This window comes from Myiozetetes cayanensis, unplaced genomic scaffold, assembly GCF_022539395.1.
Source record: "Myiozetetes cayanensis isolate MyiCay16 unplaced genomic scaffold, myiCay2020 scf2-11, whole genome shotgun sequence".
Classification (NCBI taxonomy): Eukaryota; Metazoa; Chordata; class Aves; order Passeriformes; family Tyrannidae; genus Myiozetetes; species Myiozetetes cayanensis.
Genome location: NW_026087411.1, coordinates 240,652 through 263,706, shown reverse-complemented (window position 1 = coordinate 263,706; position 23,055 = coordinate 240,652). Strand labels below are relative to the sequence as shown.

The 23,055-nt window shown below is 51.6% G+C and overlaps 2 protein-coding genes across 8 annotated transcripts in view; one reads left to right on the top strand and one right to left on the bottom strand.

Annotated features, from left to right (window-relative positions):
• RALGAPA2 (Ral GTPase activating protein catalytic subunit alpha 2) overlaps window positions 1–19,254 on the top strand; it is a 96,739-nt gene extending 77,485 nt beyond the window's left edge. For 3 of the 6 annotated variants that reach the window (XM_050315755.1, XM_050315752.1, XM_050315757.1), the window contains 2 exons: window positions 7,439–7,560; window positions 17,524–19,254. In XM_050315755.1, coding sequence (XP_050171712.1) covers window positions 7,439–7,560; window positions 17,524–17,678 — 277 coding nt within the window. In that variant the 3' untranslated portion in view covers window positions 17,679–19,254. Of the gene's footprint in view, window positions 1–7,438; window positions 14,824–17,523 lie in introns of those variants that run through there. The other 3 variants (XM_050315756.1, XR_007628949.1, XM_050315753.1) reach the window with 3 other exon arrangements.
• Window positions 19,255–19,321: 67 nt separating this feature from the next.
• Window positions 19,322–23,055, bottom strand: part of CFAP61 (cilia and flagella associated protein 61) — a 91,040-nt gene continuing 87,306 nt past the window's right edge. For both annotated transcript variants that reach the window (XM_050315758.1, XM_050315759.1), the window contains one exon: window positions 19,322–22,017. In XM_050315758.1, coding sequence (XP_050171715.1) covers window positions 21,914–22,017 — 104 coding nt within the window. In that variant the 3' untranslated portion in view covers window positions 19,322–21,913. The remainder of the gene's footprint in view (window positions 22,018–23,055) is intronic.

Genomic DNA, 23,055 nt, shown 5'->3' with positions numbered 1-23,055 from the left:
TGGTATCACTGGCATAGGTGCATTTTGTGAGTGTTTGAATAAAATTAAGACTGGGACAAAGCGAGGGAAGCATTGCTGGGTAACACATGACCTTTCCTACAGCTATTTATCCCCCGATGCTCACCCCGTTTGTGAACAAGGCAGATAATTGCAGAGCACGAGCGTCAGCAGCTGTACAGACACTGATAACACGGGACAGCACGGTGCTGGAATGATCCCTGCAAATGGGACCCAGGGATTTGTCTCTCCTGTGAGCCCTGCACAGCCAGGGCCCTGCAGGACAGCGGCTCCCTTTCACAGGCAAAGGCAGGATGTGCCCAGGCTCTGCTCCTGATGAGGGTCTTGGCAAGGACCATCCCTACCTGCAGCACATCTTCTCAACACTCTGCACCTCTCCCACACATCTTCAGTTTTTCTGTCTCTATGTTATTTCCCTGGGTGAAAAAGTACTTGACTGAAGGAGACAGAGGAAAGATAATTCACCTCAGTGCCCTCGGAACAGAGGACCTCCTCCTCAGTGTCTCTATATCTGTCTGCTCTGGGGTGCTGGGAAGGTGACTTTCAACTAGACCTGGGCAACTCCTGTCCTTTTATCTCAAGACTGAGTAGGGAACTGCATGGATACTTCTAGAGGAAACATGCATGGGGGGAATCACGCCCTGCTAATTTGCTGGCCAAAAACTTGTGCCGCTGATGGCACAACAGCTCTTGCAGTACAGAACTCTTTCAGAAGTACCTTCTTGGTGGTTAGATCTTTATGTGCCCTGTAGAGCTACTAGTCAGGGTTCCTGCTGCTCTAACTGGTAACAGGCTATTATGTCACCATTGTAATCAGTTGAAATATTTTCATCAAAGCCTTATCAGTGCAGTGATAAGCACGGAGTGCAGTGGCTGACTGGACCTTGGATGGGCAGAGTTGTACCATGCAAAACATACGGTGCCATGTTTTAGGCACAGCTGTGTGTGGCTGTTTGTCACCGCTGCAGTGCATGAGGAACACGATGAACAGGAACAGCGTTAATAAAGGGGAGGAGGGGCGGTTCCAGCTTTTTTGTTCTCTGTACAAACAGGACTGCCTGGCAGCGGAGCATCGCAGGTACTCGGTGGTACAGTAAAAGAGCTCCGGGCAGGGCTGAGCCCGAGTGCCATTGGAGCAGAGATCTGTGTCGGAGCGGGGAGGGGACGCTGTCCCTTCGCTCCTGCTGCCGAACGATTGCTCTGTAACGGTACGTGTGTCTGCTCCCGGGGGCTTCCCGCCAGCAGGAGCGCGAGGAAATTAAGATGAAAGCTTGTTTTCTGCCTTATTCATAATAAATGCAAAACTCTCCCCTGAAGCACTTGGCATGACTAATGTGCCACATATTCTTGATATCCCAGAGCGGCAGGCGAGTGCTTCTGCCAGACGGGTGCTTGCAGCACACCTTGGGCCACGTGCTGCCGAACGGCGTCGGAGCCAAGAGCCGGCGCCGGCGCGGGGCTCCACACAGACAGTGTGAGCTGGAGCCTTTTGCCTCAGGGCACCTTCAGTATGGCTTTGCTCTTACACTGCTTGATTTCCACTGAGATGCTTTGAAACCGTGTGAAACGTGTTTCTGTTGTTGTTGTGTCGCACTTCCCTCTGTAAAGCAATTAATGGCGACCGTCTGCGAGGGGACCAACGCGCTGCGCCGTGCGCTTTGTGGGATCTGCAGCCCCATCTCCACCAGTCAGCACTGAGGTTCTTTTGTAATGCTCTGCAGAGACCCAGGCCCTGCTGCGGGGAGGGAGGTGGCAGAGCTCCAGGCACGGTGCTGCAGCACCAGGCAAACGCTTCACAAATGAGGAGCCCGTTTGCAAACCTCCCGTACCTGTCGTTTCCAGGGAGAGCTGTGTGTCCTGCACACCAGAGTGTCCTGGGCTTCAGCCACCCCCCAAGCCCCCCAGCAGAGAGGGCTGCCTGTCTGTGTGATTCTGCACGGAGGGGTGGCAGAGCAGTAGAAAATGATGCCATGGAGAGGATGAGCTCTTGGTTTTGGCATCAGAGGATGATCTGCCTGTTTTGGATAAGGAGGAGGAACAGCAGCCCTGGCACGGGCCGGCCCTGCTCTACCGAGGGAGCGCGTGGAGCCCTGGCTCCCCCGGCTGCAGCACGGACAGATGGCTGTGGCGGGGGCTGGAGAGGGGGCCCAGCTCCCACAGACCCGTCGGTGGCACAGCCTCGGCTCACGCGTGTCTCACGTGGTACGTGGGCCCACTGAGGACATGCATCACTGCAAAGTTTGCGTCTCAGATGCCTTGGTTTATAAAAAGCACATAAGTCTGCGGTTGCTGACAGGTAAAATTTAATTGCACCTGTTCACTGAAGGATATATGTTACTAAAATTCCCCCAAAAGTTCTCAGTGAAATTGACGCGGCAGTGACGGTCACTAGACCGTAAACGATGGTGAGCCCAATCAAGCAGATTGAGTTTCACACTGAAGTTGCCTAGCACCACGTTTTAAAAGCACAGTAACTCCATCCTGTGCAGAGCTGGGGAGGACAATTAGGTGCAGAAAGGTCATCTGCCGACACATCTCTGTTAACCTCAGTTTTATGGTCCCGTCTTTATTCTGCTTTGGTAAGTCCCAAACATTTATGTTCTTGTTTGTTTTCCAAACTGATGTCACGGTGTCAGCAGCAAACCCCCTTTTGTGGAACATCTTTGGTCCCTGTGATACAAGTCAGGAGGAAACTGAAATAGGTGTCTCTTGCACTGAACTGTGAGTTCAGAGATTTTCTGCAAGTCTCCCTAGTAGGGTGGAAGAAGGATTTGGCACATGGACATATAGACAGCCTTGATGTCTGATGGGCTGGAAAAAGCTGTCTACCTCTATACTTTCAGCTTCTCACTGGCCAGATGCCCTGAAAGCCCTGCTCCGGGTGGGATGCACATCACAGATGGGAGTTGCAGTAGGTCCATGCCAACAGTCGGCATTAACGGCCTCAGCAGTCCCTCTGGAGCTGGAGGAACAGGCGTTGGAGCGTGTGCTCTCCGTGCACCCCAACCATTGGGTGCCAGTCCCGGGACTGGTGCCCCGTGGTGTTGGCAGGAACCACGGTCTGTGGAGAGCAGCCAGTCAATTCTCCCCTTGCCTGTCCACAAGCCCACAAACACTTTTGTCTTTTATTTGCCCATTGCATCAGCAGAATGCACCATTGTTTCCATATGTTGGTGAGAGTATATAAATGCTGCCAAAATGTTTTATTTTCAAATAAAATGAAAATGGGGAAGGACTTGCTGGCCATTGCCTTCGGCAGGGATATGGCCCTGAGGGTTTTGCTTGAGGTCAGCACAGAGTTATGGTTCAGAAGTAAAAGTTCTACATTTTCAGGATCTGCTATTGACAAATAATCGCCTTCTCTATTCCCTGTTTATAAACAGGCGGTTGTGGTTTAATGTTGCGTGTGTGCAGAGAAGGAAACGTTGACCGAATCCTGACCCCAGGATGGCTCAGGTCACCTGCAGAACCCACATGACAAGGACTTTGAAGGGTTTTCAAAGTCTTTACAATTTAAACCATGTGTCTGAAACTGGCTCTGTGCTGTAGAGGTTAAATATGTAGAGGTGATGCTGGTAGGTGAGAGCCGAGTGCTGGCTGGTACCTGCCTCTCCAATGAATTTACAAAAGCTTCTGCCTTTTGCCTCCTTTTTCATTCTCCATCTGGAAGGTCTGTGTATTTCACCCCAGAACTGTGCGTGTCATCCTGCTGCTGCAATGAGGTGATGTGGTTTATTGAAAATAGGTAATGTTCACATTTTAATGTGTTGGAGTTTTCTTTCAAACAACCTTCATTGTGTGGTTGAAATGTTAAAATAATTGATATACTGATAAAACACCTCTAAAAGCTCATAATATTAAAATGCTGAGATTTCACTGCTGTATTCAAATAGGAGGTAAATTCCTGCTCTATGCAGTTTTATATATATATATTCATGATCGATAATTCACACCTTGCATAGCTCTCAATGTCATTATTTCATATGAAATGAAAAAAACCTTGTTTTAAACATTTTGCCCTGGAGTTTTACCTTGGCAGAAGCAAAATGTAAAATAATGCAGCCGTGGAGGGGAGGGTCAAATTGCCGTACATATTAAAAGAGGAGCTTTTGATCAGCTCCTTCAAGGGTCTGGTATGACTCCATTTATCTGAAGATCTCAGGGGACACTCCAGACCTCCAGATAACTGGGGGCTTAGTTAATCAGGGCCGCCAGCTGTCCAGCTTCTCGCTGGGGTAGGGTTCAAGATCACAACCCATCCTCTGCAGCCCCGGCTGCAGCAGCGGATTTGTGTCCCTGCAGCCCTCGAGCCCCGAGGCTGCTCTAGGAAAGCTGCACTTGGGCTTCCCTCATGGTCTTGCTCAGTCCAGAGCACTGTCCTGAGCTGGGATGGGGTTTGCTGATCCACGGGTTGCATTTTTAAACCAGCAATTTATGTGGCACTCCATCTAAATGCAGCTCAGTGTTCAGGGCACCTGCGTGTCAGGTGGCTGCGCCCAAAGCTCGCAGGAGCCGGCACACCAAGTTCAGGTTCGGAAGAGTCAGCTGGGCCGGCTCGTGGGCTGGAGGCACAGCAGGTTTGTGTGGTGCAGCTCTGACAGAAGTATTGCTCCAGGGATTACTGGGACGGACACGTTCCTGCAGAGGGACAAACAGGAAACTTCTTGAGACTTTTTTTAACAAGATGTAGGTGTTGTTCAGAGGGTTCTTTACAACTTGTTCATGTACATTCTTAAACTTCAGTTCTTTGGCTTTTTATTATAGTGAATCCCAACTTTTCTCCCCAGTCTGTACTGAAACAGAGATGACAGGGAGTTTAGTTTCGTTTTCCTGCAGCCACTCAATTCTTTTTTGATTAAACTCTAAGTAAAAATGAGCACAAGCATCGTGCTGACTGCCCACATGGCAGGAGTCACTGTGCTGCCTCTTGCTCCAGGGAACCCGGGAGGGACACGGGGAGCACAGAGCCGAGGGGGAGCTGGAGAGTGGAGCCAGTGTGTGCAGCACTCGGCCTCCCCAGGGCCCGCCGCTTTTGGCTTTTTAATCTGCAAGGGGGGCGCTGAATTGGGATCTTCCTCACGCGCCTCCAAAGCCACTGTGGATCCGCACGGCTCTCCGGACCTTGGCATCAGCATGGCACAGTGTGTTGTTCCTCAGCTGCCTCTCCTGGAGCTGCCCAGCTGTTTGGCCCAGGGTTTTTCCCAGTCTTTTGTGTGGCGAGGAGCACCGTCCAGCTCATCGATAGGCGTTTACAGGGTGCAGCAAACCTGGTCAGCGTGTCCTCGCTGTGTTTTTGCGTGTAGCACTTACCGAAGCGGCACAGCCTGTGGTGAGCTCGCAGCGGCTGCGTGTGCTGATGTGTGAGATGTGCGGGGCCGTTCATTACGCAGCAGGGCATTATCAGGCAGAGCGTGAAAGGCCTTTGCCGTCCCCCCCGCCTGGTTTGAAGCGGCCCACGCGCGGCCCCGACCGTGAATCGAGAGCTGCCGGCCGGCCTGCAGGCTCAGGTGGTCGTCAGCCCCCAGTGTCGCTGAGCCCTTTCAGCAATTTGTCACGCCTGGGTCTGCTCCCGCTGCGCCAGCACGTGCCAGCTCCGTGTCGGAGGGGCTGTTGGCCAGACGGCCGCGCAGCCCCCGCATCCCGCTGTTCCCGCTGTTCCCGGCCGGTGCTGCCCGGCCGCGCTCAGCTCGGCCCTGGCAACAGCCGAGCGCCGAGGAATCAGCATCTCCATAATGGGAAGTGAATGGCATCCGTCAGTCCCTTTAGAATAGGGCCCAGGCGTGTGCCTCCTCTCCGAGGAAGTTTGGCAGCCTATTCATTAACAAGAGTCATCAGGAGTTCAGCCCATAATGGGGAGGCAGCCCCGCACGCTGCGGGCTGGCGCTGGCGCTGTCAGGAATGTGTTCTCCCGGGCTTCGGGGAAGGGAGGAAAACTGAGCAAATAACGCTGTCAGCAGGTGCAAACGCTGAAATGCTGGCTATTGATTTTCTTTCTCCAGGCTTCCACGGGAAGTTTATAAGAAGATTTATCACATATCAATCGTCCTCTGCAAGCGTTAAAAGCAAAATTCTTCTTTTCTTTCTCTTTCTTTTGTTGCCACCATGCCTGCAGGAACTCGCATGCAGTGAAGACGCACTTTGCTTATTCCCCTCAAGGTCGACACTAGACCATCATCTCCTGGTTTTAAGCACCGCTTTACTCTGATTTTTTTTTTTTAAATACTGTTTCAGAGTGGTTTTGTTAATGTACTGCAAGTTACAAATGGCACTTCAATATTAATTAGTAATGCTTTTCAATTCTAAATACCCTCACCTGCATTCTGTTGTCACTGGTGTTATTCTCCCGCTCCTAATTTCTAAATTCAGCTTGGCCTTTGCTCCCACTGAACAGCCTTGCAGAGCTCGAGTGCATTTCCCCATAACAGAAGCACAATGAGGCGCTGAAAACTTTTGTTTTCACTGAGGAAACGGAGAATGAGATGTCATCCTGGCTCCTGCGAGCCCTAATTCATAAAGTCATACGTGAGGCTCTCCAGCCCATTGTAGATTTGTCCCAAGCGTTATCCTGTTATTGGAAGTGTATGATTCACCTTCTGAGCAGACAGAAGCTGCACACAAAAGGGGAAGATTTGCTTTCTCTGCTGTGAAAGGCTGCTGCAAGCAGGGGTCCTATTAAGACAGCTGGAAAGTTGCTTCAGCTTGTTACGCTTGTAAGTTTTATTGGTGACTGGTTTTTGATTACACATTTGAATGCTGTGTGTTCCAGGTTGCCGAGTTTTAATTAAAAGGCAATAGTCTCCATGTTAGCTCGCTTTGTTGTCTGCATTATGCAGGCCATAATGCATGCAAGTTGTGGGCTGGGTTTGTCCGATGTCCATCGTTTCTTTGGGATACATAAGGTTGCACCTTCCAGCACCTGCCCTAAATACAACTGTCACGCTTTCAGAATTGTGTTTATTGTGGTTAATTTCTTTTGAGAAGTCCAGTGATCAAATGAATGTGGGGGGGAGGGGTTGATCCCCTCTGTCCCATAGCTTGTTTCTCCAGTCTAGTCACTTTTCTAGTCATTGGAACAGGAATATTGTGTGCCAGGAGCTTCCCATGGTGCCACAGCCCGTCTGTGACGGCGGGTTCTGGTTTTGGAAAGCTGTGGTCTTGGGGTTTGCTCCTGCCCTCGGCAGCTCCCAAGTCACTGTTTCTCAGTCACGAAGCTCAAAGGTGTTACCCTGAATTTCCAGCCCTGAAGGGTGTCCTCTCCTCACTGCTCCCCTTCAGAACTGGTGAGCAGTTCTGGTCCCCCCCGGTCCCCACCCATTGCAGCCTGGTCAGTGTGGATGTGGGGCTGAGGGGCTGGTGCTCGGGGACACTGTGGGACAACCTGGAGTTCTGCACACACATTTCCTTAACGGGGCCGTCGCAGCTACGAGGAGAGAGCTCTGTACCTCGAAGCCATCATCCAGAACCACAAAGAGGTGATGACGTTTGAGGATTTTGCCGCTCAGGTCTTTTCTCCCTCTCCCAGCTACTCCCTCGGTGGAACTGGTGAGTCTCTGCACGTTATTCTTCTCTGTAGCCCCAAGAAGCACTTGAGCAGCAGATGTACACCTGTTTTTTGTAGATAAATGCTTGCAAATTTAAGAAGACCATTCTTCCCCTGAATCAACTAATGAATATCAAAAGGAATGATGACATTCATTTTAATTTGTTTTGCATCAGAGCTATTCAGTCTGTTCCTTTCTTCAGCTATCCTGTTAACCCCCGACTCCGGCGAGGTTAATGAACTTTCTCGCAGCGATGGGCTCCAGCTCATTCAGGACTCCGGGTTCTTGCTGAGCTGGGAATATGTTGTTCAAAAGCGAGGCCTGAATTGGGGCTCACTTATCAAAAATAGTTCCTCGCAGGGGAAGCTGCTGCTAATGCTAAATGGGGATTATGCTGCTGAGCTACCAGGGTCAGGGATTAATGCACAAGAAACGCAGGAACGGGGTGCTGTTAGGGAATCACAGCGGCGGGCGGGACGCGGGCGCTTCCCTTCAATGCAGACAAGCACATTGCAGGCTGCCCTCCAGCACCTGGCCTGGAGCCTCTTTGGGGGCTGTAATGGATGTGTGGATATATGTGGGGGGTGGGGGTGTGTGCATGTGTACACACACATCAACGCTCATCATTCATCAGCCCTCCTGAGAGGTGACAACACAGTGCCAAACCCCGGGCATTTATTCCTTTAGGTTACTGTGTGGTCAGTGAGGTACAAATCGCTGCCTGGCTGGTTCGGTTGAGTTTAAGTGAACCTCTTCTGAAAGGGATCTTTTGCTCTGAAAAGCAGATTTCTAGTGCTCTCAAGATGTGTTTTTTCCAGCCTCCAGAAAGTATCTCGTCACCGTGTGCTGGACTCTCTAACAAAGATTCCTTAATCCATTGTTGACACTCATGGGGTGACACTGGCACTTTCTAATCATTCCCTGCTTCTCTTTTGGATTGCTGAATAGATTATTTCCAACCTGTACAAACGTTGCAGGACATCTGCTCTATTTCTCTTTAGCCCGACTTGTTAGCAGATATCTTCCATCTAAACTGAAACATTGAAGGAAGAAATTAAATTTGCTAGAATAAATCACTTAGGAATAAAACCAGCCATGCAGCATTGTCTAGCGTTCCTGGCTCCGATCCTGGCGCGCTCGGAGCTTTGTGAGGAGATAAGAGGCCTGTGCGGACTGGGCAGTGGTGGCCAGGAGCAGCAGGCAGAAGGCTTTGGAGATAAGCGCTGGCAGGAGGGGAGGGAGTCGGGCCCATTTACATAATCGCGCCTCTGCGTCCTGGAGAGGCGTCAGGGAACACGGGATGGATCTATTGATCTCTGCTGAACTGGAATACTAAACAACACTAGGAAAGCTTATAACTTAAAGCTTTGATTAATGTTTCCTACATTAAAAAGTAGAACAGCTGTGCATTAAATTCTTTTATACACTCTGCCAAAAGTCTGAGACAAAAAAATTGCCCGTTTCAATAGGAGTGCAGCGCGTGCCCAGGGTTGGTTGTTAGCATTTGAATCGTTTATCTGTTGACATATCAGCAAATAGAAATGTAGATATATTGATGTGTTTTAAATGTTTTGCTCTGTACATAACTGTGTCTCGTTCTCATGTTTTTTAGAGCACGCAGTGCTCTGGTTGTGTACAAATGTGGTCCGGCAGGGCAGATCCCTTGGCAGTGCCGCTCTTGGAAGGCTGGGATATGCTGGGATATGCCAAACCTGGTTAAAGTGTTTCCCAGTAGCTGAGGTTTTCAGAACACTGTTAAATCATGAGTACCCTGGATGTGGTTTTATAATTTCATTATTTTAATTGCTTTTAATTGTAAAACCTGCCCCAGTCAGGTCCCAGTTTTTGGACTTCTGAGCCTCAGAATTAATTTTTCACTCATGAACTGGAGGCTGGCCATGACTTCTGGTGTCAGAATTCTCTGCTTCAGAGAGTCTCCTCATGTTACCTACTGATTCACCTACATATGTAGTCAGTGATGAGCAAGGACAGTGTCAGCCGTGGCCATTGGGATGTGTTTTCCATCAGATGCTCCCTGGCAGCTCGGGAGCTGTTCCCCAGCATGCAGCCTGTGCCATAGGCAGGCAGTCCTGCTCCAGGCATAGACCCACCTGCCTTACACCTGCAGGAATCACCTGTCTGCTGCTTAGGAACACGGATGGCATTTTTCTCCATGTAAAAAGGAATTGCTATTCTGAAACAGAAAAAATGAATCAGGGAGCAATAAATGAAAAACAAATTTTCCCTGAGAAAGTAGTCAGGCACTGGCACAGGCTGCCCATGAAGGTGCTGGAGTCACTGCCTCTAAAAGTGTTCAGGAGGTGTCTGAATGTGGCACTTGGGGACGTGGTTTAGGGGTGATGATGGTGGTGCTGAGTTGATGGCTGGATTAGATGATCTTGAAGATCTCTCCCAGCCTTGATGATTCTGTGGGATTCATGGAGCTGGCACAGGTGACAAGCCAGCTGGTGCTGCTAACCCTACCGAGTATAAACTCCTCAGGTAAATTTAAGATTAATTCTCATCTGATCTGAGCAGAAAGGTCAAGGAGCAAGTGTGCTTTTTATTAAAATGAAGCTTGTTCTCATTAGTTATAAGAAGAAATCAGGACCATTAAATGAATTGAAGACATAGCTCTCACTGACACACATCACTGGGGTGTTGCTAACCATGATCTAATGATTTGAACTTTGTGTTTTTGCATTTTCTGATGCTGCCCCGTGGGATGCATCCCCCAGACTCGGGTGGGATGTGTGTTTCCTGCCCTGGCTTAGTCTCTTTGTCACCAGCAGTCTTGCAGGTGCTGCATTTTCTGCACGAAAATCATCCAGTTCATCTCTTTGCTGTTTCCACGCACAGAGCCTTAAACTTCCCTCACGGATCACAGGTAGCCCTGGCTGTCTGCAGTGCTGAAGGATCACAGGTAGCCCTGGCTGTCTGCAGTGCTGAAAGCGCAGCCGGGTAGGCAGAATGGCCATCCCTGAACTCATTTAGGGGATGTGCAGATTAGGAACAAAAGCTGGGAATACGGCCCTTTGTTGTTAAACTGGTGCATTACATGCTGTATTTTAATTAGGCTGGGTCTGAGAGGCAGCCCAGGAAATCCTCCATAATCCAACACTATTGAATTATTCTCATCCTTTCCCTCTGCAGATTTCTCTCCTTTTAGAGGACGGGCTTTATGCTGCTGTTCTTGCTCCCTCAGCCAAACCCAGAAACAGTTACTCAACAAAACAGTTGTGTGTTCTTTAACAAACTGGTGAAGCTGAAGCGGGCACACACAGACAGAGCAGCACCCTGACTTTGCCTCTGTGGCTCAGAGGGCTGCCTTGGGCTTTGGGGCTTTTTTGGTGTAAGATCAGCAGTCAGAAGCATGGTGTTATCCCTTAGGAAGTGGAAGTGGGTCAGGTATTCAGGGTATCTAGTGAAAGCTTGCCCACCTCAGGAGGATTGTGTAAAGAGTCTGTACTCGGAGGGCAGGTTTGTGTTTGAAGGGAACCCCGGAGCTGCAGTGCTGCCGTTGGCACTCCAAGGGTTAATGGGAACGGGCACACTTGACTGCTGAGAGGACTGATCTAATCACTGCCATATCCAAGTGCATCTGTTCACCATGAGGTCATTCTTGTGCATGCTAATGACTTGGAAAATAAAGCACAATGCTCAACGTTATCAGGGAGGATATAGTGTAAATCTTGGCTTTTTTAGTTGTTAATGGGTATTGTGGAATGGGCAGGCAAAGCATCCCGGATTCTTGTGTTCCAGCTTAATGTTTTTAAAGCATCCTTTTCAGTGGAGTGTCAGGAAAACTGTACTGGAAAACTCAGACATGGTATCTGTTGATAAATGGATTCTTTAATGAATATTATGGCATTGCCCAGGAGCAACACTTGAGTTGAGGAACTATAGAGGTTTTCAGCATTCCCTGGTTTTAAAGCCTCGGGAGCCTGCCTGCTGATTTACATAAAACCAAGATTTTGCAGGCTTTTTGTTGTAAAGGTGACACATGCTTTTCTTTTGTCTCCAGACTTTTACATGCATAAAGTTCCTGTAGAAAATACTTGAATGTATAAGGAAGCAGATCTGGTTTATTTTAAACCACTTTTTGCTCAGTACTGAGCTTTATCTTTCCCACTTTAAAGCAAAAGGAATACTTCAATTTGACATCTAGGTTTAAAATGTATTTTTGACAGAAACAAAACCAAACCCAGAGTAACTATTGCGCTAACCAGACTGATGCTCTTTGTAATGATGAGCCAGGATTCCTTTTGCTTTGGTGTGGTTTTTCTGGTTTTGTTTTTTACTTAATTGGGGTTTCTTTTGCTTTTATCTTTTTCCTTGGAAAAGGGTGTTTTGTCAGATCTGTGTAGAGGTGGAACAAAAGTCTCTCCAGGTTCTGTATATTAAATATTTCTGCCTTTTTCGGGGGAGTAGTAAAAAAATACTCAAAAGTGAATAGCTGTGCCACGATACCACAGCACGTTCGGCATTTACCAGGGGTCAAGTTTGATCCATGTGTCAGTGTTGCCTGAAACTGAACAGTTAATTTCTAGTAACTGGGACTTAGGAAATTCCTGACTGTCCTGGCTCCTCAGAGCCACAGCTCAGCTGCTGCCTCCAGGAGAGGAGGCAGCACTGGCACTGTCTGGCAGTGGCAGCTGTGGGCTCCAACCTCCACCCAACCCTCCCTGGTCCAGGATGGGTCCCTCCGATGTGGGAGCAAGGACAGGGAATTGAGTCGTATGAGCCCGTGCTCAGCAGGTGAGATGGAACTCGGGTAGCTACCGGTGCTGCCGTGGTTGTCCAGGCAGTGAACAAAGAGGAAAAGCTGAGGGAGGTGGAGCAGAGGAGCCAGAAGAGTTACCACAGGAGGCAGGATTCGGCTGTCTCTTCTCCTCCTTCCCCGGGAGTACTCGGGAGGAAGCACAGGACCTGTGTGGCTTTCCCTCTCTGTTTAATCCCGGTAGTTCCACATCCTGAGCAGACTGGAGCCTCTGTCCCAGCTGCTGCTCGGCTGCCCTCAGGGGCTCCTGGGGCAGCACCAGCAGATTTGGGAGCTGCTCCTTGCCCCTGTGCTCTCTGTTATCAGTGTTCCACGTGTGGCTTTCCTGCCCTCATCCACAGAGCTGCCACCGTAGTGTCCCTCTGAGGGGCAGGAATGGCATTAAACAGAGCAGTGTCACAGCTACCACAAATTGTTGGGGCAGCAGCTCTGTTCCCCTGTAGCTCCTGTGGCTGAACAGGCCTGGCTCCAGAGGGTCTGGATCCCTGCAGAGCCCTAGGGAAGTTGCATCCTTCCTTTGCGGGCCCCTGCAAAGGAACAGCCGTCTACTCTGGGCACAGGGGTCGTTTTCCCTGTGCCCTGCACCGACCTGTCCCTGAGGCTGGGCAGGTGCTGGGGCTGCTTCTCCCTCAAGCCCTCGGGATCTCCAGCAGGGAAGGGGCACATTAGGGCTCTCAGCCTGGGCCCCTGCCTTTTCCATGTAATTGATTGGCTCAGAGGGAGCTCCCCCAGCTATGATCTCTGGGAGAGGAGGCAGAGAGAGAGGGTTTCTCCAAGCAATCAGTGCTGGGATGGCAGAAAATATGAGCTTGACAGGCCCGTCTCTCCTGCCGGGTGACAGCTCCAGCTGCTCGAGCTGTCAGCTCGGAGAAGGCTCCAGGCAATGTGGCCCCTTTGCATTTTCCCTCTGCACTGAGGCACCGGCTCTGTGGCCACGGAGAGCGGGAGCAGAGCTGTGGCCACGGGCCGGGGGCTTGGGCTGCTCCACCTGTGACACCCACAAAACCCCCATCGTTTTCTGGGCTCCCCCTGGCTGAGGTTGAGGCCAACCGTGCAGAACTAATTAACGGCTGCTCCGAGTCCTGACTAATTAGACTTCGATGTGTACATTTAGGGTTTATTTCCAAATCCCTCAAACCATCAAGGCTGGGCCTGTGACCGTGCCAGCCACTCCCTCCTGGAAACTGTGAGTGCTATTTTAGGGGTGGTTCTACCCCTGATTAACTTGTAGTTTGAGATCTCTTACTGCTTAAAGCTTTCCAAGACACTGCAGGACATGTTTGATTAACACAGCCACGGCTTGAGTTATCGATGATTTCTTCCACACAGGCTCAGGATGCTGCTTACAGTGTACTTTGAGCCTGTCCTTGGAAGTGGGAAGCAGGAACACTGGGCAGATTTACTACAGTGATTCTCTCTGGAATTTTCTGACCTTCACATTTACTGGGAAGGAAAACAAAGATTTCCACAGCCCTGTCCTGGCTGACAGGTTAATGGGGGGCTGGAACAGGTCACAGCCCATGTGAAAACTTCATGGGTCTTTTTAAAGACAAGGCTTCAGGATCCTTACAGGTCATGGAGACCCACCGTTGCTTTCAGGGGTGTTCAGCTACTTCAGGAGGAGAGAAATGGCTGAAAGGTCATTCCTAGAGCACCTGCCCTGGCAGGGCGGGGCATGAGAAATGAGGTTTGTTCTCTCTGGTGGATTTGAGGTGCAATAAGCCATCTTTCTCTCTCTAGCTTCCCACAAGACAATTTCATCTAAAGTGTGGTTTTATCTGTATTCCTAACTCCATTTCTAATCCCCTCCTGCAAGGAACTTACTTTAAAAGTTTAAACCTCTCTCACCAGGCGTCACCTGTAAGAGGCCCTGTGGGATCCCTACACTGCTCATTTCCTGGGGTTTTAACCTGCCTGCAGTGTCCCAGTGGTTTAGGTCTCTGTGAAGCCTCCAATCTTGCACAGTTTGAAATGGTGTGACCAGCAGCGGTGCTGGAGGCAGAGCCGATGCAGCTGCACCCACCGTCCCATGGCAGCTCGTTTGGCAAAAGCTCGTTTGCAATGATTATTCATTCTCATTTTTGCCAGCATTCCCTCCCTTGACCGTTTCAATGCACAGACCCGAGAAGGAAGCGTGCGGGTCCCTGTTTCTCCAGGTCCCTGAGGGTTGAGGGGAACTCTCCTTCCTGCGCTGCCCTTCCCGCTGGTGCCCGGCACGTGCCAGGGTCTGCTGTGCCAGGCTGATGTTGGCCCAGTGGGTCACGGGTGTGCCGGTCCTGCACTGACACCGTTTTGTGTTCTCTCCCTTCAGATTAGAGTGTGTAACGCTCTCGTTACGGTAATGGCCGCAGGTAAGAGCGACGCTTCCCGCAGGCCCCTCTGCTGCTGCCGCTGTGCTTCACCTCTGACAGCTCTCCTCCTCTTCCTCCTCTTCCTCCTCCTCCTCCTCCTCCTCCTCTGCTCAGTGTGTGGCCATGGTGGCTCTGGAGCCCTCCGGGTCTGTCTCTGGCTGTCCCTGTCCCCTCTGGCTCTGCTGGCCCAGCGGCTGCTGCTGGGCACGGGGACATGGGCACTGAGGGAAGGGTCTGTCTCTGTGTGTGTGACCAGGGATGGGACAGCCACGGGCACTGAGCCAGGAGCCACGCTGGCCACTGTCCCCAGTGCCCACGGAGCTGTGTGGGGCTGCTCCTGCCACCGTGCTCAGCCGTGCGATGGGCAGAGAGCAGCTGCTGGGCAGCCTTTTTCCCTCTTTGTAAATTCCACTTGTTTGGATGAGTTCTGAATTTTAAGAGCTCCACTGGTCCATGAGAGTCAGAAACTGGTGTTCGTGATTTCCTTATCATTTACTGTTTTTTATTTACAAGCTGCTGTTTGGTTTTCACTGCTGGTAGTTTCACATTGCCCAGGCACAGTCCCAGACAAACAACAGTGAGGGAGCAAACACCCTCCTCCATAGCACAAGAGCATCCCAACCCCAACCCACCTCTGACCACGGGCACAGCCTCCTCTCCGACTCCGCAGGCTCCCCTGGCAAGACGGCCAAGTCATCAGAGCCTGTGCCAGACAGCTTGCGAGGGGAATTAGAATGCTGTATGGGAGCCTTTCTCCAGGGCGGTTGTCGCTCGCTCACTGCGCAGCTGCCACCTCCCCATCAATCACAGCGCTTTCAGGGAGCTACAAGGTGGGCTGCGGAGCTCGGGACATGCCAGAAGAAAGCTGGGACTGTCGGAATGCTCCGGCTCCAAGGTGGAGGTGCTGTGGGTGCTCCTGGCCTAGGTGTGTCTGGCCACAGCTCCACCTGCCCCTTGTCACAGGCACCAGCCATGCATTGTTCAGCTCTCACACGAGCGTTGCTTCAGCTCGTCCATTTGGGGAAAACCATACTATTTTGACCATCTGCCATTCTGCCTCACTGCAGGAATGTCAAGTACAACACCTCCCTCGCAGCCCTTCCCTCCCCCACGCTTTTCTCCCCGGCCAACAGCACCACAGGTTTTGGTTTTAATCCAAAACTGACAGCTCCGAATTTTTCACAGAGAATGCCTTTACAGGCTAAGTCACATTTTCCACCTTTTTAAAATGTGCTATTTCCCCTCAGTCAGTTGTGTTGAAGTACCAGTCTGGTAAGTAATGGCTGTCTTTGAGATGCAGACGGGGGGCAGCAGGCTGGCTGAGGGGGCTCACACATCGGCTTTGGCTGCTGCTGTTCCACTCCTGCTTTGAGTCACTCAAATACCCAGAGCCGCTGAAGCAGAGCAGGTCACCCCTTGTGTTGAAAGTGCAGCAGAGCCCACGGGGGCCTTTGTCCTGGGACAGGGGCAGGGCTCATCCTGCCACCACACTGACCCACAGCCACATCCCCACCTGTCCAGGAGGGCAAGGCTTGCCTTGCTCACCTGTGCCTGAGGGGCAGCTCAGCCAAGGCCTGCCTGGGCTTTGGGGTGTTTTGTGCACGTCTGGGAGTCACCCGGGCTAGGAGAGGTGAAGGGAGGATTAAAGAGCCCTGGACTGGCCAGGCACGGGAACTAACAGCAAATAAAGGCACAGGCAGAGAACAGAGCCAGGTGTTGAACTGGAAATAGGTCTGTGCTGCCAAACACAACCATCCCTCTGGAGTTCAGAGGGAGTGGCACCGGCACTGGCCTTCAGTGTGGGCTTAGAGCCTCCCTCCGCTCTCCTCACCTGGCTGCAAGGCTGTTCTTCCCTCCCACCTGGAGGAAAAAACTTGTGTTTACACTTAGGGAGAGAATTGCAACAGGGTTTAAAAATACTGTTCCCCAAGGGAGCTGATGAAATGGTGTTCCCCTAGGAAGCACTTTGGGACAGGTCAGACCCCCAGCAGCAGGAGCAGGGCAGGGTGTGTCCCTGAGAGCAGCTGCACCTCGCTTTGGTCGTTTGTGTCTCACTGAAAGGCTCTGTGTTCACCTGTTCCCCCTCAGCCAGCCTGAGCCTCGGGTTGTACTGGCCTGTGGGGAATAACTGAGGTGGAACTCCAGGATGTGGAACAATGAAGTGTAACCCCTGGTACCCCCAGGCTCCCAGACATCCTTCTAGGGTGAGCCACCAGTAATGAGGGTACCTGGTGTCCTGTCACGTAGCGGAATCAGAAGAAATTGTGATTCTTTAGGATTTTTTTATCAGAGACACCAGACATCTTCCAGGGAGTTTTGTGCAACTCCTCACGCTGGGGAAGCTCATTTCCAGCTCTCTGTAACAGACTGAATATACAAGAGCTGCTTAGTGACACACAGCAAAGAACAGTTTTATATAACCCACACAGAACTGTTGTATGTGGGTTTGTTGGAGCATCAAGTGAGCAGGATGGGAGGATCCTCCCCCTACGCCATGGGGCTGCCGCAGCACTGGGAGCCATCTGGAGCTGTGCAGACCCAAAGGTGCTGATGCCCGGGGCCTCGGTGCTCACCTGGGCACTGTGGCCTCTCCCAGCCTGGCTGCTCCTCACCTGTGGGAGCCGGCAAAGAGAAATCCCTGATTTCTCCAGGAAGTGCAGTATATCACAGTTCCTCAGGTGCCTGACCAAATTCCTCCTGTACGTGTCAGGTTCACCTGAGCGATGCCCAGGAGTAACTGGGAAGAGGGGAGGGGCTGTGCCATGTGGTTATTCCAAGGCACACAGGCTGTTTTGTCCTGAGCTGTTTTTTCCCTGCCCGCTCTGTTTTCCAGGCTGCCTCACCACAAGTGCAAGCGCTGACCTCACTGTTACCATCGGCATCGAGCTGGCGGAGCCGCCCTCGCCCACGCTGCCACGTGCCTCCAGGAGCAGAGTCTCCGGGAAGCTCCGTCGCTCCACCAGCGCTCTCAGCAAGGCTTCCAGCTGAGCTCTGGGACACAGAGCCCCGGCCAGAGGAGCGACAGAACGGGCGGTTTGGGGGGAGCTCGTCTGGAAGGGGACAGACGAGGGCTTTGCTCTCCCAGTCCTCGGTTCCCCGACTGGGACAGACGTGGCCGGTGATCAGGTGTCACCTGTGTTACCATCAGCGTGGCACTGTCACCAGCTGAGCGAGGGCCCCAAGCCCCTGGGCACAGATGCTGGCGCCACAACTACAGGTCGTGAACCAGCACTGAAACCAGTTATTCAGTGTACCCTTAGAGCATCGCTTTAGTCATTCCAGGCAGCACTTACCTGTGCATTAGGGAATTCTGTCTAAATAGAGGTTTTCCCATGACTAGCCAGGCAGCACATGTTCTCCTCTGGAGCACGGGTGGATGAGGGAGCAGCTCTCCAGTCCATGCTGTCCCGCTGCAGGAGTGCGATGGCCCCTCCATGGCGTGTGATGGCTGCGCACTGAACCACTCCCTAGAGCAACAAGAATAACCAAATCCCTTTTGGAAGAGCAAAAGCCACACTCCTGCCATGACCCGTCCCCAGCACAGAGTGAAAAACTGGGTAACCCCTCCACCTTGTCCCAGCAGGGCAGCAGGCTGTGACCCATCTCTGGCCAGAGGACAGCACATCTGAAGGCTTTTGAGGACATGCAGTGTCTTCCTGGCACCTGGTGTAGTGAGCAGAGCTCATGTTGTCAGTAGGTGATGTGTTTTGGTCTCCACCTGTTGTAGGTTTCTAGGGGTGACAATTTTTGTAGGTAAATCCCCAGTGTTATAAAAACAACAGAAATCTGAGATCCCACAGCCACGGATCCATATCCTGCTGGTGTTCAGTTGTACTGGACACTCCCATGCACACCTCCCAATGGAATGGGAGTTGCTTTAAGTGAAGGGATTGCATTTTTTGGGAAATGCCCCACTGGGCCCCATTTGTTTTTGCACTTGTACTTGGTGTTCTGTCTGTCTGTCCGTCTGCCAGCCCGGGACCACGCTGTGCACGCAGGACGCTGTTCCAGCCACAGCCGGTGGTGCCGAGGTGGCTCCACGCTCTGCTGTGGGATCTGTGCCCAGGCCCCGGTGCCCCCCGAGCAGGAACCGGAACCAGTGGAGCTGACAGGAACCCCCCCGGCACAGCTGGGGGAAGGAGCCTCCATCACTCAGGGCCTGGATGGCTGGTTTGATTTTCTGCCTCACATTTGGGTTTTGCTTTCTACTGATTTTCTGTTGTTGAACAAACTTAGAAAATAAAAGGTGTATTTTAATTTATTTTACTTTCAGGGCCGGACAGGCAGGGCTGTCTGGCCCTTAGTTATCCAATAGCTGGTCTGAAACAATTTCAAAGGCATCCTTCTGAGTAAGGAGCCATTTCTTGTTAGAGCAATACGCATCTCTAATTCAGGGAGAAATTAAAACACTGATGAAATAGTGTTTTCCTGATGTCAAAAGCATATTAATTTGTATAAACTCAGCTGTGGTTTTGCACCCTGAGGTGGATGACAAAGCCGCTCTGTTACCCCTCACAGATGTAATAAACCTTTGCTCACAATAAATGTCCCCAGAGCAGTAGAAGGCGCGTACCTGGTGGTGTGTGCAGCGGCCGGGCGGGAGGTGCTGGCTCCAGTTCGGCTCTGCCTCCGCTGAGGGGTGGTGGCTCCCGAGCATGCCGGTGCCGTGTGGAGCTGCTGCAGGTGCCGGGGGTGTGCAGGGCCGGCTCACACGGAGCAGGAGCGGTCACTGCGGGACACGGCGCGGTGACGGCGGCACCGGCACACACTCTGCCTGCCTTCCATTGGCGCCGAGGCCGCGGCTGCAGGAGCAGCTGCCCGGTGCGGAAGCAGCAATGGCGTTTCCAGGCTCCAGTGCTCGGGGGGTATTTGTGCCACACCGTGACACAGGCACCAGACACAATGACACCCCACACTTGCCCCACAGGGACCCACGTGGCAGCAGTGCCGTTTTGCCACCCCTGCAGGGTGGGCATCTTCTGCCAGCCCAGCCCTTCCCAGCAGTTGCAGAGCGCAATGACTGACCCTCGGGGACTCCCAGAAGCCACTGTCCCTAACCTGCTTCCCTGCAAGGTCTTGTGGCCCAGCCACTTGCATCAGCATTAAAAACAAGATGTTTCTAACAGTGATTTTCTACTCTATTGGGATATTCCTTAAGGAGATGCAGAGGGCTGCATATCCAGGTCAGAAAAGACACTTGTAACTCTCTGTTCCTTTGCTGAAGGGAGATGACAAAGTTCTCTCCTCAGTTGCTTTCAGGGGCTCTCATCAGAAATAGGGAGTTAATGCAGCCGCCTCCAGATAAGGTTCCCTTTGCAGAAATAACTGCCCTTGGGAACCTGGCTTCCACCCATCTGCTGAGGAGGATCCCTGTCCCAGGCCCAGCACCTCCTGTGGAAATGGAGAGCAGGTGGGAGCTGGACAAGGGGTCACAGTGCTCAGTCAGTGCGCTGGCATCCCTGGGCCGGGTGGTTCCTGTGCACCCCAGGTACAGCCGTGTGGACCCATCCCCTGTCGGCAGGCGGGGCAGGGCGGGCGCGGTGTCGCGGCTCTGGCTGGCACACCCTCGGCACACAGCTCCCCACGGTACACGGGCTGAGCACCCGGCACAGCCCAGCACCGGCACCCACGGGGGCAGGAGGTGCCAGGCCCACAGCGCTGGGTGGGACACAGCCCCCGCCACTGCCACGGGCGCGGGCGGGACAGGAGCGCGCGGCAGAGCCAGCCCGGCACAGCACAGGGCAGGAACAGGGGGCCAAGGCACCCCCAGCCCCACCACCTGCGGCAGCAGGCACAAAAATGACATTAATAATAATTAATTATTAAAATAAAGTTAAATAATATATAACTAGTTTATGCTTACCGTGGAATCACAGAATGGTTTGGGACCATCCCTGGTATCTCGTGTAGCTATATGTACATATCACTGTATAAGCCGGAACATTACTATACGAACTATAACACGTGTGCCTATATATGTACATTCTAAATAACAGCACACTGCATAATTGTGTCATTCACATCAGCAACCTATAAATTCTATATAACATTACATAAAGAACGTGTAATATAATACACGATACAATATTTTGCACATACATAATGTGCATACGGAATATTCAATGCACTGTGTACATACAATAAATAATACTATTTTAGGTCATGTCTGACATGCATGTATAGTGCACATGCCAGGTGTGCATATGTGTGTGCACCTGCACAGCTGCAGTGCACTGTGCAGTGCACTCTGTCCTCCACAGCACACAAACCCTGGCTGCAGAGCTGAGAAAACAGTCTGTAAGACAGCGGTGTTTCATTACATCACTAATGGCAATGTATCAATAATCATCTATAATGCATATATGTTATTATATGCTGGACATAATGTTTTCTAATATGCATTGTCTGATAGACAACATAAACCAGATATTATATATTAGTATATGTTGTATAATATAATATGCATTGATATGTGTATAATATACACTGTACTACATTTTTTGAAGTATACCTTTCTTAGATTATAGGATATACTGCTATAAAAGGAATATATTGTTTACTTTATCACAGAATCTCTGATTCTGAAGGGACCTTAAAGCCCATCTTGTTCCACTCCCTTACCATGGGCAGGACACCTTCTGCTAGACGTGGTTGCTCCAAGCCCTGTCCAACCTGGCCTGGAACACTTCCATGGATGGGGCAAATGTAAAATATAATGTATGTAATAAATTCTGAATTTCGCCTATGTACATATAACTAAACGAAAACCTCCCAGGTGAGCCCCCCCTGCTGTGCAACATTTTCCTCACATTTGTCTTTGCACTGGTGTTGCAATACAGGCAATTTAGTATGAAAACCTGTGAAATGAGATAATAAAACACCATGGTCCCATACTCTGAGGAAGCAGAACCTGATCTGATCTGCAGCCAAGCAATGCTCCTCCTCTCCCCCAGCCCTGGCCCAGCACCCACTGCAGCACTGGCAGAGCCTTTGCTCTCCTTTAAATCCTCCCTGTCGATCAGCTTCCCCAGTCCCTAAAAAAGACTGACAAGCCCTCGGCCGGGCCGTGGGCTGGTGCAGGAGCTGGGCAGGAACGGGCTGGGCTGTATGTACCCTCACCTTCAGAGCTGCAAGGGAGCTTTATTAGTGCTAAAAAGAGCCATTTTTTTCCCAAGAGGAACGGGGGATTTACCCGGCCCTGGCTGTTGGGAATAACGTCCCAGTTACCGTGTCGGGAGGGCATGTTCCGAGGAGGGGTTGCAGCTCCCCACGCCAGCACCGCCGATGCCACCGTGCCCAGCTCTGCCCGGCTTCGGTCCCTCAGTGCCTGCGCGGAGGAGAAGGGCACAGTCAGAGCAGCCGGCTGTGCCCTGGCCCTGCAGCCCAGCACTTGGACTCACAAACGGTTTGAAAGGACCAAGTCTGGAGGTGCCCGGCGCCGGCATCGCAGGACAGCCTGGCACGTCCATCTCTCTGATTAAGGTATCAAATGTTGCCAGAGCCAGACCTTTGTTATGTGGATTGTAAAATAAATTTAATTAAGACCATTAAAGCCCTGATGAGGCTTTTTATCTGCATGGAAGGATCTGAGGTGTTTAAATGCAATATGCAGGACACAGCAACACGCCCGTGCCTTTCACCCAAGGGGAGCTGCCCAGGGACCTCAGGAAGCTCCTGTCCCATCCAGCCCAAAGCACCCACACACCACAGCACCCCATGGCACCTCAAGGCACCACATGCCCTGCAGCAAATGGGCAGAAACACCTGTGACTCCGTGAGCCATTTCCCAGCTCATTAACAGCGACACGTTTTTTAAACACGTTTATGTCAGGAAGAAGTACGAAGCCCAAGGCAAAAGCCCATCCCTGTCCTGTCTCTGGGCTTGCCCCAACCCCATGGACACCTCCCAACTTCCCACCCAAGAAACAGACCGGGAGCTGCTGGGCAGGAGCCCTCAAAACCTTGGGCTGCGCCCAGCTATGTTTCCCAGGCAGTCCATCCCACAAGGCAGCTGACGGATGCCCCACTGCACTGATGGCTGCGAGGGACTGTAGTGTTGGTACCAAAAATTGCTAAAAACCTACAGGAGACAAGCAGCCTAGAGAGGCTCCTCCCCTGCAGGTGAGAGAAGCTCACCCCAGCTTCTCACCAGCTCCATGCCCATGGGGCAGGGATGGAGTCCATGCTGCATTTCTCAGGACTCTGCAGGTTTCTGTAATTGATCTCCCTGGCTCCTTTCTGTGTGCTCGCAGTTTGTTCCTGGTGTGCTCGGAGAGGAGGAAGGCTCTGGTGGTTTGTGCACCGGGCAAAGCCCTCTGTCCACGTGCACAGAGTGAGCAACCCACGCACCAGCTGCCTCCACCAC